At 39.2% G+C, this 15702-nt stretch overlaps 1 protein-coding gene across 5 annotated transcripts in view; it reads left to right on the top strand.

Annotated features, from left to right (window-relative positions):
* Positions 1-6379, top strand: part of Phactr3 (phosphatase and actin regulator 3) — a 219832-nt gene extending 213453 nt beyond the window's left edge. For 3 of the 5 annotated variants that reach the window (XM_029474384.2, XM_021152564.3, XM_021152559.3), the window contains exons 10-13: positions 693-754; positions 1926-2066; positions 3163-3239; positions 4634-6378. In XM_029474384.2, the coding sequence (XP_029330244.2) occupies positions 693-754; positions 1926-2066; positions 3163-3239; positions 4634-4649 (296 nt within the window). In that variant the 3' untranslated portion in view covers positions 4650-6378. Of the gene's footprint in view, positions 1-692; positions 755-1925; positions 2067-3162; positions 3240-4633 lie in introns of all 5 variants that reach the window. The other 2 variants (XM_021152545.3, XM_021152538.2) reach the window with 1 other exon arrangement.
* Positions 6380-15702: the final 9323 nt, after the last annotated feature.

The following is a 15702-nucleotide window of genomic DNA, read 5'->3' as shown; positions in this document are numbered from 1 at the left end:
AGAAATAGGACTGCATTCTTTTTTCTTTCTGAACCCCTGGGCCAGGCTTACATTACTACAGTATTTCAACATGCTGGCCTACTTTTAATGGCCAAGTGTAGTATGAACACAACCTACAAGGCAAAGCCAATTCTGAGGGTTGTTGGCCCCTTAGAAGGTAGTCCCGTCTATGTATGCTTCCACAATGGAAAAGCACCTGGGTTGTAGGAATGTCCATATTTGATATTATGTTGCCCATCATTAGAAGTTCATGTTTTGAGGTAGTTGTCTAAAAGTTCCATTTTACTCACTTGTAAAACAGAAAGATAGAAAACCAACTGTGATGACAGTACTACTCAGTGCTGAACACTGGCGTGATTGTCGTGCTATTGAAACGATATGTTCCATGTTTTCCTAGATATAAGTATACAGAGAAGATATTCAACTGGCATGGAAACCAATAGACAACTATTCCACAGAAGCAAACCGTAGCAAAAATATACTTCTTCTGTATAGGGCAGAGAAGAATTAGCCTGAAAAGGATGGTCATGTGTGACAGCTTAGGCCAGCAAATTCTGAGGAGCTTTTGGGAAAGCAGCTGCAAACACATAAGCTGATATGTCAAATGGTGTCATCTGTAAGGGGCCCTAGGAAAGCCAGTACTTGTGTCCGTAACAAGAAATGCTTAACTTGCTTCTATTTCTCTTTCACAGAAAGGAATGATCAGACAGAGCAGGAAGAAAGGAGAGAAATCAAGCAAAGATTAACAAGAAAGGTACTGTTCTAGTTTGCTTTCTGTTGCTGTGTTAAACACAAAGAAACACGGGGAGGAAAGGGTTCATTTGCTTGTACTTCCAAGTCCTAGTGCATCCGTGCAGGAAACTGAGTGCAGAACTAACCCAGAGACCATGAAGAAATGTTGCTTTAAGACTTGGCTTGCTCAGATTGTTGTATACAACCCAGGGATAGATGCCCAGGGGTGGTACCACCTACAGTGAGCTAGACCCTCTCCAATCAATCATCAAGATAATGTCCACACAGACATATCCACAGGTCAATCAGATAGAGGAAATTCCTCAACCGGCATCCCCTCTTCCCAGGTGACTGTAACTTACGTCACACTGACAAAACTAGTCTGCACAGGATTATAATCAAAGCATTTTATTTTGTAAATAGATGTGGGCTAGAGAAAGCTTCTGCAGCAGTTTGGAAGTGGTAATGTAAAGCATACTGTGACTTTGTGTGCTTTTCCAGACAACATGGGGTCAGTTGCTCTAAGAGCAGTGCCTTTTGTATATATATCCTAAGGGAACCGAGTAATGAGGCCCTAAGAGCAATCCATTGGGGAGGCAGTGAAACCCAAGTAGCACTTACAATCCCTCCCCAGAAGGCAACTGAGCATTTTTTAGCACTAAGAAACACATGCCTTTCAGACTTGTCATTCTTCGTTGCCTTCAATGCATCTTGTTCCTTGATTACAGACTACGGGTTGCTGTTGCTTGCTTGTCTGTTGGTCTCCATTCCGCATCTTTAGATTTACAATGGCTAGTCTAGGAAGTAACTCCAGGCTCCTAAGTCTACCTTTCCTCCTGAGCATTTCCACTGTCTGGCTGACTCTCAGCAAAGGCTCATGCTTTGTTGAGCTTAGAGATAACACAACAGCCTTACAGCTCTTCCTGAGAGTGGAGGTTAACATAACAGACTGCTGAACACACGTCACTTAGTCAGCAATTCCATCAACCACTCCGTGACCATGTGCTCTGTCAGGACAGGTGGGTGTTCGAAGAAAGAGATTATGTGAGGATTATTTGATGCATTCTGAAATTACACTAGAGAATATTCATGGTAACTCACAAATACAGTTGTTTATAGATTATTATATACTGCTTACTATAAGAAAACAATGGTGGCATATGATATCTAACTATAATCCTCTTTTATTTTAGCTTAACCAGAGACCCACTGTTGATGAATTGAGAGACAGAAAAATTCTGATCCGTTTCAGTGATTATGTGGAAGTAGCAAGAGCACAGGACTATGACAGGAGGGCAGACAAGCCCTGGACAAGACTGTCAGCAGCAGATAAGGTACACTGCTTTTGTGCAGGTCGAGGGATCACATCGTATGATCAGGCTGGGCTGTCTTAGACAGTGTGAACCACTAGGTAAATTATGCCCTACACTGTTGATTCCATGAAGATAATTTAGGATTAAGTTGAGCTAGGGGACAGTTCTGGTCTGAAAGACATTTGGCAGTATCATAAGACATTTGGGGTTGTCAATGCAAATGGTGTCTGGGATAGCCAATGGTTGGACATGGCAGTGTGCATGAGGATCCCCCTAAGAAATGTCAATTTCCAAATACCAGAGATGTGTGAACTGCAAAATTTGGTACAGATGGTATAAAGAAAATCACATGACCCAAGCACAAGGGGTAAGTGACCATCCATGGTCAAATGCGATCATCTAGGAGGACCTAAGCCCAGGAGTGTGAAGGAGGCTTTCAGAATATTTTTTCTTGGAAGAGAAAATTTATACAATCACTTAGTTATTTGTTCTTACAATAACTGGGCTTATGTCCTTCTACATGATAGCATTTGACCATGGATGGTCATCCACTCTGCCATATCCACCCATTGGATGTGCCAGACACCATTTGCATTTCTAAGCATATGCATCAAGCTAGAGAAATGCTGTTATAATAGAGCTGGATATGCCCAGATGATCAAAGGGAAAGAATAGCAGCTAGTGCTATCTGAATATAGAAGGTTTTCTACTCTTCCAGTATATATTCTTCTCTCTTGGGCTTTGAAGGGCTCTTACGACAGACAGGCATGATAGAATGTTTAGAGAAGCTTAAAAAAAAGGCAAGACTCGAGGCTCTAAAAGGATGCTCAGGCTGCTTCTGCCATAGTACAAAACTGAACTGAATGCTCAGACGTTCCAATGACATGGGTTTCCTGATAGCACAACAGTGAGAGAATCAAAGCACTGATCTTACTATAAACTGGTTTGCAAGTCTGTGTTAGGTTCACCCACTTGTGCAGGAAGGGTTGTCTGTCCCACTACAACATAACAGTGTAATTCCTTTCTGATTTTTGACCGCAGTGTCAGCACATATTTATGGTTGACAATATACAAAGGTGATCATTTAACTTGAAAACCTATCCTTTTTAAATCTCAGGCAGCAATTCGTAAAGAATTAAATGAATATAAAAGTAACGAAATGGAGGTACACGCATCCAGCAAGCACTTGACAAGGTGAGCTTTCTGTTGCATGGACTGCATGATGGGTCTAGCCACAAGAAACTATATTTGGCACCTCTTCTAAAAAACGTTATGAAGTAGGGACTGGTGGTGAGAAGGGGATACATATGTTAGTCTATAGCTGTCATGTTTAAGAAAATTGGTCTCAACTCGAGTTTTTCTTAGGTATTTAATTACACTATTTAAAATAATTTATAGAATTTACCACTACATCTACATTGCTGCAAAATCACTCTCCATTATCTATCAGTGTTGACATTAACCTCTAACACAAGCCATTGTTCACCAAACCACAAGGCACGTTCGTTTCTTCAGCATACATTTGAGAGTCTACTACGTAGCAATCCAGTGGCCGAGGATGTGGCCATGACATATACACAGGAAACTCCTGCCTTCCTCGAGCTGACGACAGTCAATCAGGGTGTTCTGCCCGACTTCCCGCCAAGTTGAGCAGCGCATTTTATGCCCACCCTATCGCACAGAAGAAGTTGGAGAGAAACTTTCCTTCTTGTGCTATGTATACTTTCACATTCCTTTCCTCTGGCTCAGTTCTTATATGCCTATAAGTCCTAACGGTACCTGACCGTGGAGAGCACAGAGCATGAGCAACTGTATTGTCCTCTTCCTTGAAGGATGCTCTCATGTCTCTAGTACAAAAAAACAAGCAACCTTGCTTCTGTAAATCGCCCTGTGAACTGCTGTGAAGGGTCCCAAGAGGACAATGCACTTATTTAAAAGATCTGCTTTGCACGCTGACTGGGGCTGTAGAACAGAGAACAGAGAATAACTATGAATTGCACCCCCTATGCACTTGTGTTCGGGTTGTATAGAAAGAAGAAAATTATGCAAAATAATTTAAAGTTTCCTGTCATACCTGACAGGTTAGTTTAACTCTTATTATTCTTAAGTTTAGGAAATAAAATTCTTCTGTAAAACACATTTTAATGCTTATTTTATTATTAAAGAAATAGACAATCCTGTGTATGGGCTCCCAAACTGAAACATAATTCAGATTTTAGTACTTCATAGTAGCTTTTCAAAGCCAACGCAGTATTTCAATCCTGCATAATTTTCTTGACTGTATTACACATTGTTATGAACATGTTAACTAATTTGCAGATATTTTTAAGAGGAACTGATCACCCAGGCCAGGTCCTAGAGCAGAGAACTTCACTGGCAGCTTTTACACAGAGGTGTTTGAGTCATAGAGTTCTTTGAGGCCATTCAGCCACAGCAATTCCCTCCCTGAAGTCCTATATATCAACTTGAGAAACTCTGAATAGCAGTAAATTTGTTTGTCAAAGGCTTTTTTTGTTTGTTTGTTTGTTTTTTTTTGTTTTTGACAGTTTTAACTATTATAAATATCTACTTTTAAAAATCATTTCTAGATTCCACAGGCCATAGAGATTTTCTTCTGAGAAGAATTTGTGTTTAATTTTTGATACCAACACTGAACATTCATCAGGGAACTTTCCTCAAGTCTAACTGCTGTGTTTGTGAGAAGAGCAGAATCACAGAGACGCAATCCTGACCACTGACTACAAGAGGAACAACCCAGAGGATACACTCCCCTCTTTGATGTCTGAGGAGTGTGAACTGTTGGGGTCACTTTAGGCCCAGAGTAACTCTCCCAGAAGAAAACTTGTTTGCCTTCAACCTTGTTTTCCAGTTCTGCAGCGTCATGGAGGATGGGCGACATGCATGTGCAGGCTCACACTCCCAGCCTCCACCACGAGGGACCTGTGACCCCGTGTCATTCAGTATTTTGTTGAGAAGACATTTTTATCCTAATGATTTGAAAACTAAGTTCATGTTATAGAGTGGTTTACTGTACTATACTCTCTCTTTTTTATATGATGTCTAACAAAAAAAAAATACAGCTCCAACATTTTGATTCCTGTTAATTTTGTTCTTTAATTAAATGACTACTTATTACAGGAAATGAATAAAGGCTTTCACTTTCTTGGGGTTGGGATGAGGTATAGCTGGGGACTTTGAAAAAAAAGTCAACACTTTTGAATATAAACACAGGAAAGAAAATGCCAACTTTGTTCTCTGTAGATTCTGTCAAATATATATAGGCTTGTGCCTTGAAAAACTAGTTACCATTTTTTTCAAGTTAATTAATTGAAAATTTATGAAAGAGTATTGAACACATTTAATCTAGAAGGAACTTACTGGAAATCCTAAAAAAAGGAAAATCTATACCTTCTTTAAGAAAAGTTGTAACTTTTCATTTGTCTGCATTATCAAAACCCCTATTATAAGAGGTTTGGAAGGAATGAAGACTTGGAGTAAGTAGTTTACTAAAATACAAGGGGAAGAAATGAGCTAACAAACAATAAAAATCCCCTACGTTTGCTTATGGGTTTTTTTGTTGTTTTTGTTTAATTTGATTTGTTTGTTTTTTTAAGTTTTCTCTCAGAAAGAAGCCTTCCTACCCCTCTGCCCAGGATAATGGTCAGCGGTAAACAATGGCTTGGAGCTCAAAGACCTACACTCAAATGTAGGCCTCTGTGCACTTCAAGCAGGTGACTTGCTCTTTACGATGGTCTCACACTTCTGTAATATGTGGTAACCAACATGCTGGCACAAGCCAGCCATACTCTCGGCACTCAGTTTGTTAGCTAGAGAGCACTGAGACCAAGCAAGTATACTGAACAAATTGACACAGCTACCACATCCCATTGCTCTCCGAGCTCTCTAAAGACTTCTTAGGACATTTGTGGCAGTGCTCTGGCTAAAGAGACTGGTGATCCGTTCTGATACTAGCAAACATTCCACTAATTGAATTAGTTTTCAAAAAAGAAATTACAGCAGAGCAATTCTAGCTTTACCTGTTCTATGATGTGTGTGAATTAAACTTTTTGTAGGTGGAAGCCAGTAACTGAATTTCACAAGCATGTAGAATATTTGAATCTGGTAGTGTCTATTGATTCCTTAGTTGTGGCCAGTTAATAGCAAAGCCTGTCTTTCCCCATTTCAAGACACATATCAATAGCTCCTATTTTATATTTTGCTTAGTTTAAAACATGAGTGGTCCAAAGTTTTACCCCCCCCCCCCAAATTTCAGTCTCTAAGAAATATCCACATAACTATTACAGGAAAAAGGGAACCTGCTGCTCTTCTAGAAATAACGCTAACCTACAGGGGATTAACTCTACCTAGAGCGGAGCCAAGTCCCATAGATAGTGGCTGAAAAAAACTTAAGGTAAATTATAGGATATCCAAGGGAGGATTTCAGTTTGGTTAAGCTCAGAGGCTGCACTATAACTAAAAGTGTTAGAAATTTTCATTTTAATCAAGGAATTGGCAATAGTACCCAACGTCTACCATTTTAGTTTTATTAATCGTAACTATTTCTGGGTTTCATATTCCTATGAGTATCGTAAGGGGAATTAGGAGATTTGATAGGTAAACCTGATAAACTCCTTAACTTTGCAGTGACTAAGTGTGTAACCCATCTTAAGCAGCTTCCAAAGTAGGTTCACACCATAGAGAGCAGTCCGCTTATATGGCCATGGTGCTATGCATATGCAGCCACCTATGACAATTTGAGCTTGAAAACAAAATTTATTTTCAAGTCTAGAGGCTTAAGGAAAGTATTTCTGTTGCCTTAGAGGTCTTCTTTCCTCACGGCACTGAGAAGGTTAGGTGTCAACTTTACAAAGCATTTGCTTACCTTTTCACAAAATGTGCTAGAGCAAAACTACTTAATGCAAGTCTTAAAAAGATTACAAACCTTACTTAAACATCTGCAACTTTAAGGTAAGTATTAAACATTTAAAGAAATCTAAAGTTTAGTTTTCTGACCTGAAGAATTTTTGGATCCTTGAATCGGGAAAACAAAGGCCTCCTAGGATCAAGAGGTCCATCTTGTGGAAATTTATGGTAACTACAGGTTTAAGCTTTCCATCACACACTAGCAAGTCAGATTCTAGCTGTAGTCAGAAGCAAATTCAAGTCCATTAAAATATGGGCATCAGGGTGGTGTACTTACATAAACCCAGTTCCTTGGATGAAGATCATGGGTTCAAGCCAGCCTTAGCTGCATAAGACTCAGCGTAAAACCAAACCAAACCGAACAAAACCCCAGATTTGTCCTGAATCTTTTCAGTACCCATTTAGCAAATTATTTTTCAATGGAGCAACTGAAAATATGCAAATAAAACCATATATACCAGTGTCTTCAAATAGACAGTACCTGTAAGATATTCCTAACTCCATTTTGGTGCACTGAAGTACACTGCTTAAGCAATGGGAAGTTAGCAGTCATGGTTCTGTGAGAATAACAGTTTTATGTTCAGAGCAATAAAAACTTATTAAAAGTCTTTAAAAGTATAAACTGGGAAATAAAGTATCTTATATCAGGAAGTAAATCTGAAAGTGGTATCTATTTTATTTCTATAGATGCCTAAATGATATTATATACACATTATACATACACATGCCTTCTAAATGAAGCATGTAGTTTTTACACAGAAAGAAAATACATTCTAGTGCATGCTGAGTACTCACTACCCCATTCCTTCCATTGCCTCCTGGGAATGCATAGTGCGCGTGAAATGTGCTCTAAGGAAATGCCACCTTACTTTTATTTTTACATTTCGTGTTAGACTTACTTATTGACATTTATTTCTTAGGTTATTTTTCTCAGAATTCTTTTTTATTCCTATTCCACAAGTGTGCATTCATAACACTTGGGAAAACAAAGGCCTCCTAGGATCAAGAGGTCCATCTCGTGGAAATCTATGGTGACTACGTACAGAACTGTTGGTGATAAAATGGCTAAGGAAATCTATTCTAGCACTTAGAATTTCATACTAGTACTGAGAATTAGTAAGGTTATTTGGAAAATTTGGCATGAAATTAAAAGCTGTAGGAAAACCTTAGTCTACATGAATTCAAAGGCTAAGGTGGCCTAATATTAACTTGGTGTGGTATTAGAATTTGGCAGTGTGTATATTGGTATAGTGATATGCAGTCAGTCTAGTGTTTAGGTTTCTACCTAATTTTACTAATTTTTTCTATTTCATCTCCTTTCCATGTATACTTGAGGTACAGGCACCTTCCTCCAGCGCCATCTGGTTGAGAACGTGTAGAATTACAGCAGAACTGTAGCAGATTGCAATCCAGGTGAGAAATGTAAGTCATTATCTACAATGACCATTCGTTTTCAATAGGTCTGAAATAGATAACTTAAATTTTAGCAGAATTTATTCCATTTGCTTCTACCACTGAAAAAAAAACATGATATGGCTTACTATTCTATGCAAGAGTAAGAAACTTAAAGGAAATGATTTTGTCCTTTTGAGATGGGGATCATATTACAGGATCAGAGCATGTTTCTAGTTCTTCTTTCAGTTCTAGAACCACACTTGGTTCAGACCCATACCGACCCTGTGCATGTTGCCTCAGTCTCTGTGAGTTAACAGGTACTTTGGTCCTGTTGTGTTTAGAAGGTCGTTTCCCTGGTATCCTCCAGTTTCCCCTGGCTCTAGCACTCTTTCTGCCTCTTCTTCCACAGGATTCCCTGAGGCCTGAGAGGAGGTATTTGATGGAGAAATCCCACTTTAGGGCTATGTGTCCCCCAGGTCTGTCTCTCTCTACCTAAGGTCTGATTGTGGGTCTCTATAATTGTTTCCATTTGCTACAGGAGAAAGCTTCTGTGATGGTGTCTGAGCAAGCACTGATCTATGAGTATAGCAGAATGTCAACAGGCGCCCTGGTATTGCTATGTTACTTTGGTAGAACACTAGCATCTGGTTTTATCCTGAGCCCCTGGGCTATCTAGGCATAGGAGGTTGGTCATGCAAGCACTGATGGGTATGAGTTTCATCTTGTGAAGTGGGCCTTAAGTTAAATCAGATATTGGTTGGTTACTCACAGAAGCTTTGTGCCACCATTGCCCTAGCATATCTTGCAGGCAAAGACATCAGTGTAAATTGAAGGGTTTGTACCTCAGTTGGTGTTTGTTTCCCCTAGTACGCAGAGTACTTTCCAGCATCAAGAACTCTAGCCCATAGGGGTAAAGGTTCTGGTTAGACACCAGCTCAGCTTGTTCAATGAGTTGTATAGACGTAGTCTTCAGCAATAAGGCCTTGTCAATGGTTTGTAGAAACACAACCTATAGCCTTGGCAACATCCTGGGTTGTTTGGGGGTTCCCACGGACCCATTTGGTCAACAACTCCACTAAATAAAAGCCATTCTTGGTACTGGAAGTTTCATTTGGTAACAAGAGATGTCCAGCTGGGGCTTTCCCCACCTACTGTTTGGAGATTTCATTTCTATTACCTTTAAATATATATATATATATTAGGACGCTTCTACTGTATTAGGTTTCCACACTACCCCTCAAATGCCCCATAATTCTGTCTTTCCCTGTATTCCCTCCCTTGTACCCCTCTTCCCTTCCCCACTTGATTAACCTGTACCAGAACCCCTCCTGTCCATATAAATCTATTATATTTTTCTTAAGTATAAAAATCTATCTTTCCCTCTAGTCCCTTACTCATTTCCTAACTTCTATGGTTATGCAGATTGTAGCTTATTATTGACTTAACAGCAACCACATAAAATTAAATGCATACCATATTTGTCTTTGCTTGGGTTACTTCACTCAGTATGATTTTTTTTCTAGTTCCTGCTATTTACTTCTGATTTTATGATGTCATTTTTTTTAAACAACTGAGCAATATTCCATTGTGTAAATGTACCACATTTTCTTTTACCCATTCTTCAGTTATGGGACATCTAGGTTGTTTCTAATTTATGGCTATTATAATAAAGCAGCAATGAACATGGGTGAACAAGAATTTCTGTGCCAGCCCATGCCCACTTCTCCCTCAGGGTAGCCAGACCCATTGCTCACTGGAATGGGCTTGAGGGAGAAAAGGTTAGCTGGGCACTGGTTGTACAGACAGGGTCTTGATTGGTTAGAATTGAGTGTGCATGCAAAGAATGCACATGCAAGGACAGCTTTGGATAACTGGTTCAGTTTAATGGTGGGGAGGGGTGTGGAAAGAGGTGTTTATGGGAGGTAGTCAGGGTCTCTGAGACAAGGTTTGTGTGGCCTTGTAGAAGTGGCCAGGACAGGAGTGTTGTAAGATGCTTCAGGGGCTGTAGGGTTTGAGGATGGTGGTGGTGGGAGGGATGTGGGAGGGTTGTGGGAGGGGGGGACCTTATAAGGTCAAACAAAGAGTGAAACCTGTTAACTCTCAGGGTTATAAATTCTTACTAGGGTTCATGGTGGGGCAGATGACTTCGTGTCACCAGGTTGGGAGAGGTTAGGGAGCCAATTCCTGCCATCCTCATTTGAGGTGTCCGGGATTGAAGCTCTCCTTGAAACTTCCTCCATAATTCTGGGCCATTATGGTCCCACATCACTGTAGTAGGATAAAGTGTACTTTAGGTATACACCCAAGAAGGGCATGCCTGAATCTTGAGGTAGATCAATTCTAATCTTCCCAAGGAACTACCACACTGATGTCCATAGTGGCTATACAAGTGTAGTCCTAGAAGCAATGAGTAAGTATTCATTATTCCACATCCTCACCAGCATCAGTTATCATTTATTGATGTTAGCTATTCTAATGAGTGTAAAATGAAATCCCAAAGTAGTTTTTATTTACATTTCCTTGATGTTAGAAGCCATAATGGGATAAGCTAATAACTAGTAGGTGATCTTTCTAAGATGTCCTGCTTCAGATTATTATGTAATCTGCAACAGGTTTGCCCTTATTTGGCAAGGCCGTAAGGGAATTCGTTTTAGGAAAGATTCCTGTTATATTGATATGCTTTTACTGTTATTATTAAACATATATAACAATCACTAAGTAATAGCACACCTCTTTGGAGCAGATCTCTACAAATCCACGAAGATGTACTGTCTTGCTGTGATGCTATATAGACAAATAGATGACTTAAGTCTTAATGATGATCCTATAAGAATTCCTAAAATTATATCTGTGATTATTAAGCTCTTTTATAGTGGGACTGCTATTTGGTCCTTTTCTGATAGTCAAAGCTGCAGTGAGAACTCTGCCAGTCTCCCAAGTGTGACCAGTTAATTTCTCCTACTCAGAGCACATTCCAAGAGGTTGTAAAACAATTAACCAAAGGTCATAAAAAAAAGGAACTAATGATTTATTGTAGGTGCTAGGACAGAAGATAAAATATTGACTGGGTTTATCTATACAAAACTTCACTAATAACTTACAGTTTTCAACTTACAATGAACCAGTGGCTATGACAGGTGATGGATGTTTAGCCAGATAGTTACTCCAAATGGATATGCATGTAAACACTGTCTGTTATAAACTTCTATTTCAATTGATGATTTGATTTTGTGTGAACTTGTGATGAACTTTTTTACATGTGACCCTGGATTCTAAAAGATGGGTAGGTACTGAGGACAAAGAGAGGAAAAGCAGAGAGAGAAGAATTTCTTCCCTTAGAAGAATCTTTTCCCTTACTAGATTGTTTTTTGCCTTTCCCCGCTTAGAGAAGAATTTATTCCCTTTCCCCACTTAGAAGAATTCCCCCTTCTACCTTCCACCCTGCCTCCTGCTTAGGATCGCTCCGCTTTTCGCCTTAGATAGCTTTCATAGGAAACTTTGTACAACTTAGTAATAAATACTATAATCACTTCTCTAAGTGTCCCTTTTTCTTCCTTCGACTTCTGACTAGCAGGCTGAAAGTTAGAGCTGTGCAGTTCCTGCTGAAATAGAACAAAGGCCATGTTTTCTTTTTCCATTTTTTATTAGATATTTTCTGTTTCTTAAACCTCAGCTGTTTAGGCTACTGATGTTAATTGCCTAAGCCAGCAGCTTTCTACCCTCAGAAAGAGCAAGAACATTTTTAGGACTTTTTTTGTTTTGTTTTGTTTTTGTTTTTGTTTTTTAGGAGAGATGGCTCAGCAGTTAAGAGCACTGACTGCTCTTCCAGAGGTCCTGAGTTCAATTCCCAGCAACCCCATGGTGGCTTACAACCATCTGTAATGGAATCTGATGCCCTCTTGTGGTGTATCTGAAGACAGCTACAGTGTACTCGTAAAATAAATTTTTGTTTTTAAAAAAGTTATCATCAGCACTTAGTACATTAGAGAGTCAGAATGTCTGAGTCCCTCGGACTTTAAAGCCACACCAGAGTCCTACTCTGTGCCCTCACCACTACCCTCTCCAAGCCAGGAGGCTCCTGGCACCTTGATGCTAAAGATATTGAATATTTTTTCCTCTTTGGAGAATTCTATTTATATCTGTACTCCATTTTTGTTTTTTTGGTTTTTTTTTTTTGTTTTTTGATACTGTTTTTTAAGTTCTTTACATTGGATAGTAACCACCGGATGTGTAGTTACTAAAAATCTGTATAAATGACAGTGTTCTTTGCTATTCTTTGGACTTGCGTCTTAGAACTGCCTTAATTGTGTTCCATAAATTTGGTTGTTTTCATTTTCATTCAATTCTAAAAAGTCTCTAGTTTCTTTCTTGATCCATTAAAAGAAAAATCCAGTACAGAGTTGTTCAGGTTCCATGAGTTCTGCTGTCTCTGATATCCAGTTTTAATCCATGGTGGTCAATTTTATTGAATCTGTCAAGTCTTGCTTTGTGTCAGTATGTGGTCAGTTTTTGAATGGCTGAGAAGGTGGTATATTCTGTGTTTGGGTGAAATAGGACATTTAGCAACAGACAGTAATCCACTGGGCCTGGCTTGAGCTTCTGACACCTCAAAGCTTACCCTCAGTGATACATTTTCATTAACAGGGCCACATATCTCCAACAAGGCCACGTGTTCTAATCCTTTCAAATAATGTAACTCCTTTTTGGTTTTTTATTAGATATTTTCATTTACATTTCAAATGCTATCCAGAAGCAACTCCTTATGAGCCTATGGGGCCATTTTTATTCAAACTACCAAATTCCACTCCCTGCCCCCCCCCATAGGCTTATAACAATACCATAATGCAAAAATACATTCAGTCTTACTTCAACATTCTCTATCCATAGTCTAAAAAGTACAACGTTCAAAGTCTCTTCTGAGCCTCATGCGTTTACAGCCTTTTAACTATAACCCACTGTTAAATGAAAATCAAAAATGAAAAGCAGATCACATATTTCAAACATGTAATGGCACAGAATATACATTATCATACCATAAAGGAGGAAAGAGACCATATAGGGAAGAAATACTCGACAAAAGCAAGACTGAAAACCAGCAGGGAAATCTCCAATCTCTGCATCTCTGATGTCAAAGTGCTCTTCAGATTTCCAACTTTTTTCAGCTTTTTATGACTGCAACATACTACTATTTCTCTGGCTGGTTCCATACCCAGTCTGCAGCTTTCCTTGGTAGATGTCCCATGGCTCCGGCATTCCCATTATGTTGGGATCTCCAAGGCAATCCAGGTTTTACTTTCACAGCTTCACACAATGGCCTCTCTGAGACTCTATATAGGGACACCCCTTATACATGCCTGGCCTAATTCACTTTCCTAAGTTAATGAAGAGGACTTTAAGTTCACTACATCTATCTTGTGCTCTTGACTGAACTGTATGGCCAGAACTGCCAGGTCTGCTGCTGACAGAGCTGGAAACTGGCTCTCTCATTCAAATACATTTTCACCAACTCTTTTCAGTGGTTTCCTTCAAGCCTAAGCTTGGCTGTTATAGAACTCTCTCTGTAGACCAGGTTGGCCTTGAACTCAAGAGATCCTCCAGCCTCTGCCTTCTGAGTCCTGGGATTGAAGGTGTGCACCACTCTGCCTAGCCCTAAGCTTTTCTTTAATTTCTTTACAGAAACTGGAAAGTTAGTTGGGTTATTGCTCTGAGGCTACCACTCCCTTTATTCCATTTAGCATCAGACTTTTCTTTGATCTGATTACACTTTCTAGTGCTCCATTTCTCCTCAGAATGTACATTTTGTATTTTTCCTTGCTCAGCTAGCTCTTTACATTATAGATCTGCATAAGCATGGCCACTAATAAATAAGCAACAGTCAATAACCAGGCTGTTTGGAAATCTGGAAACCTGTTAATCCATAATTCTTTAATTTAGGCTTAGGCAGATTATTGTGGATAAGGGCAGAAAGTAGCCACATTCTTCACCAAAATATAAAGAGCAGTCTTTAGGCCATATACTAATGATATTCTCCCTCTGAGACCTCTTGAGCCAGGGTCTCACAGTTCAAATTACTATTAGCACCACTGTTTACCATCCTCCTTACTAGTAAGGCTCATTAAGCTCTATTTAATGTCTTCAACTGCTTTTATAATCCAAAGTCCCAAAGTCCACATTCCTTCAAAAAAAAGCACCATGTGGCCTATCACAGCAATACTCCACTCCTATTGCTGTCAAAAGACACTATGACACTCTCTCTCTCTCTCTCTCTCTCTCTCTCTATATATATATATATACACATGTATATATGTGTGTATGTATATATGTATACATAATAAAAGTAAATATATAATAAAAGTAAATATATTATATATAATATATATTTACTTTTATTTCATGTGCATTGGTGTTTTACCTGAATGTTTCCCTATGTGAGGATGTTGAATCCTCTGGAACTGGAGTTACAGTTATGAGCTGCCATGTTGGTGCTGGGAATTGAACCTGGGTCCTCTGGAAGAGCCACCAGTACTCTTAAAATAGTGAGCCATCTCTCTAGCTCCCAACCCATGACCATTAGAAAGGAAAACATTTAACTGGGCTAGCTTGCAGTTCAGAGGTTTAGTTCATTGCCATCATGTTGGGAAGCATGGCAGCATGCTAATAACATGGTACTGGAGAAGGAGCTGAGAGTTCTACATATGGAGTGGCAGGCATCGCAAGGATTGTTAGTCACTGGGCCTGGCTTGTGCTTCTGAAACCTTGAAGCCCACCCTAGGAATACATTTCCACCATCAGGGCCACGTGTCTTAATTCATTTAAATAATGCCAATCCTATGAGTGTATGAAGGTCATTTTCATTCAAACTACCATATGAGCGGAGAGAAAAAATTTCTGGTCCAGTCTATTTGGTATTTTGTATACTTCTTGTACCTTGATAGATATCTCCTTTAGGTTAAGGACAATGTCTATGATTTTGTTGAAAATATTTTCTGTACTTTTGACATGGGATTCTTTTTCTATCCCTATCAAATTGTAGATTTGGTCTTTATAGTGTCACAGATTTCCTGGCTGTTTTGTGCTGGAGATTTTTTAGATTTAACATTTTCTTTCATCAAGGTATTGCTCTCTTCTACTTTGTATTCAATTCCTGATGTTATCTCTCCCATCTCTCATATTCCATTGGTGAGACTTGTCTGTAAGGTTCCTGAGTCACTAAATTTTTCATCTCCTGATTTCCCTCAGTTTGGGTTTTCTTTATTCTCATTTGTAGGTCCTAAACTGCTTTACTCATAAGTAAATTATCAAATCTATTTTGAGTTTCTATACTCAAAATCACAGCCAA

The sequence above is a fragment of the Mus caroli genome, unplaced genomic scaffold, assembly GCF_978045245.1.
Source record: "Mus caroli unplaced genomic scaffold, Mus_caroli_1 scaffold_2, whole genome shotgun sequence".
NCBI lineage: Eukaryota > Metazoa > Chordata > Mammalia > Rodentia > Muridae > Mus > Mus caroli.
Note: the sequence above shows the minus strand (reverse complement) of the source record. Positions and strands in the feature narration are given on the sequence as shown.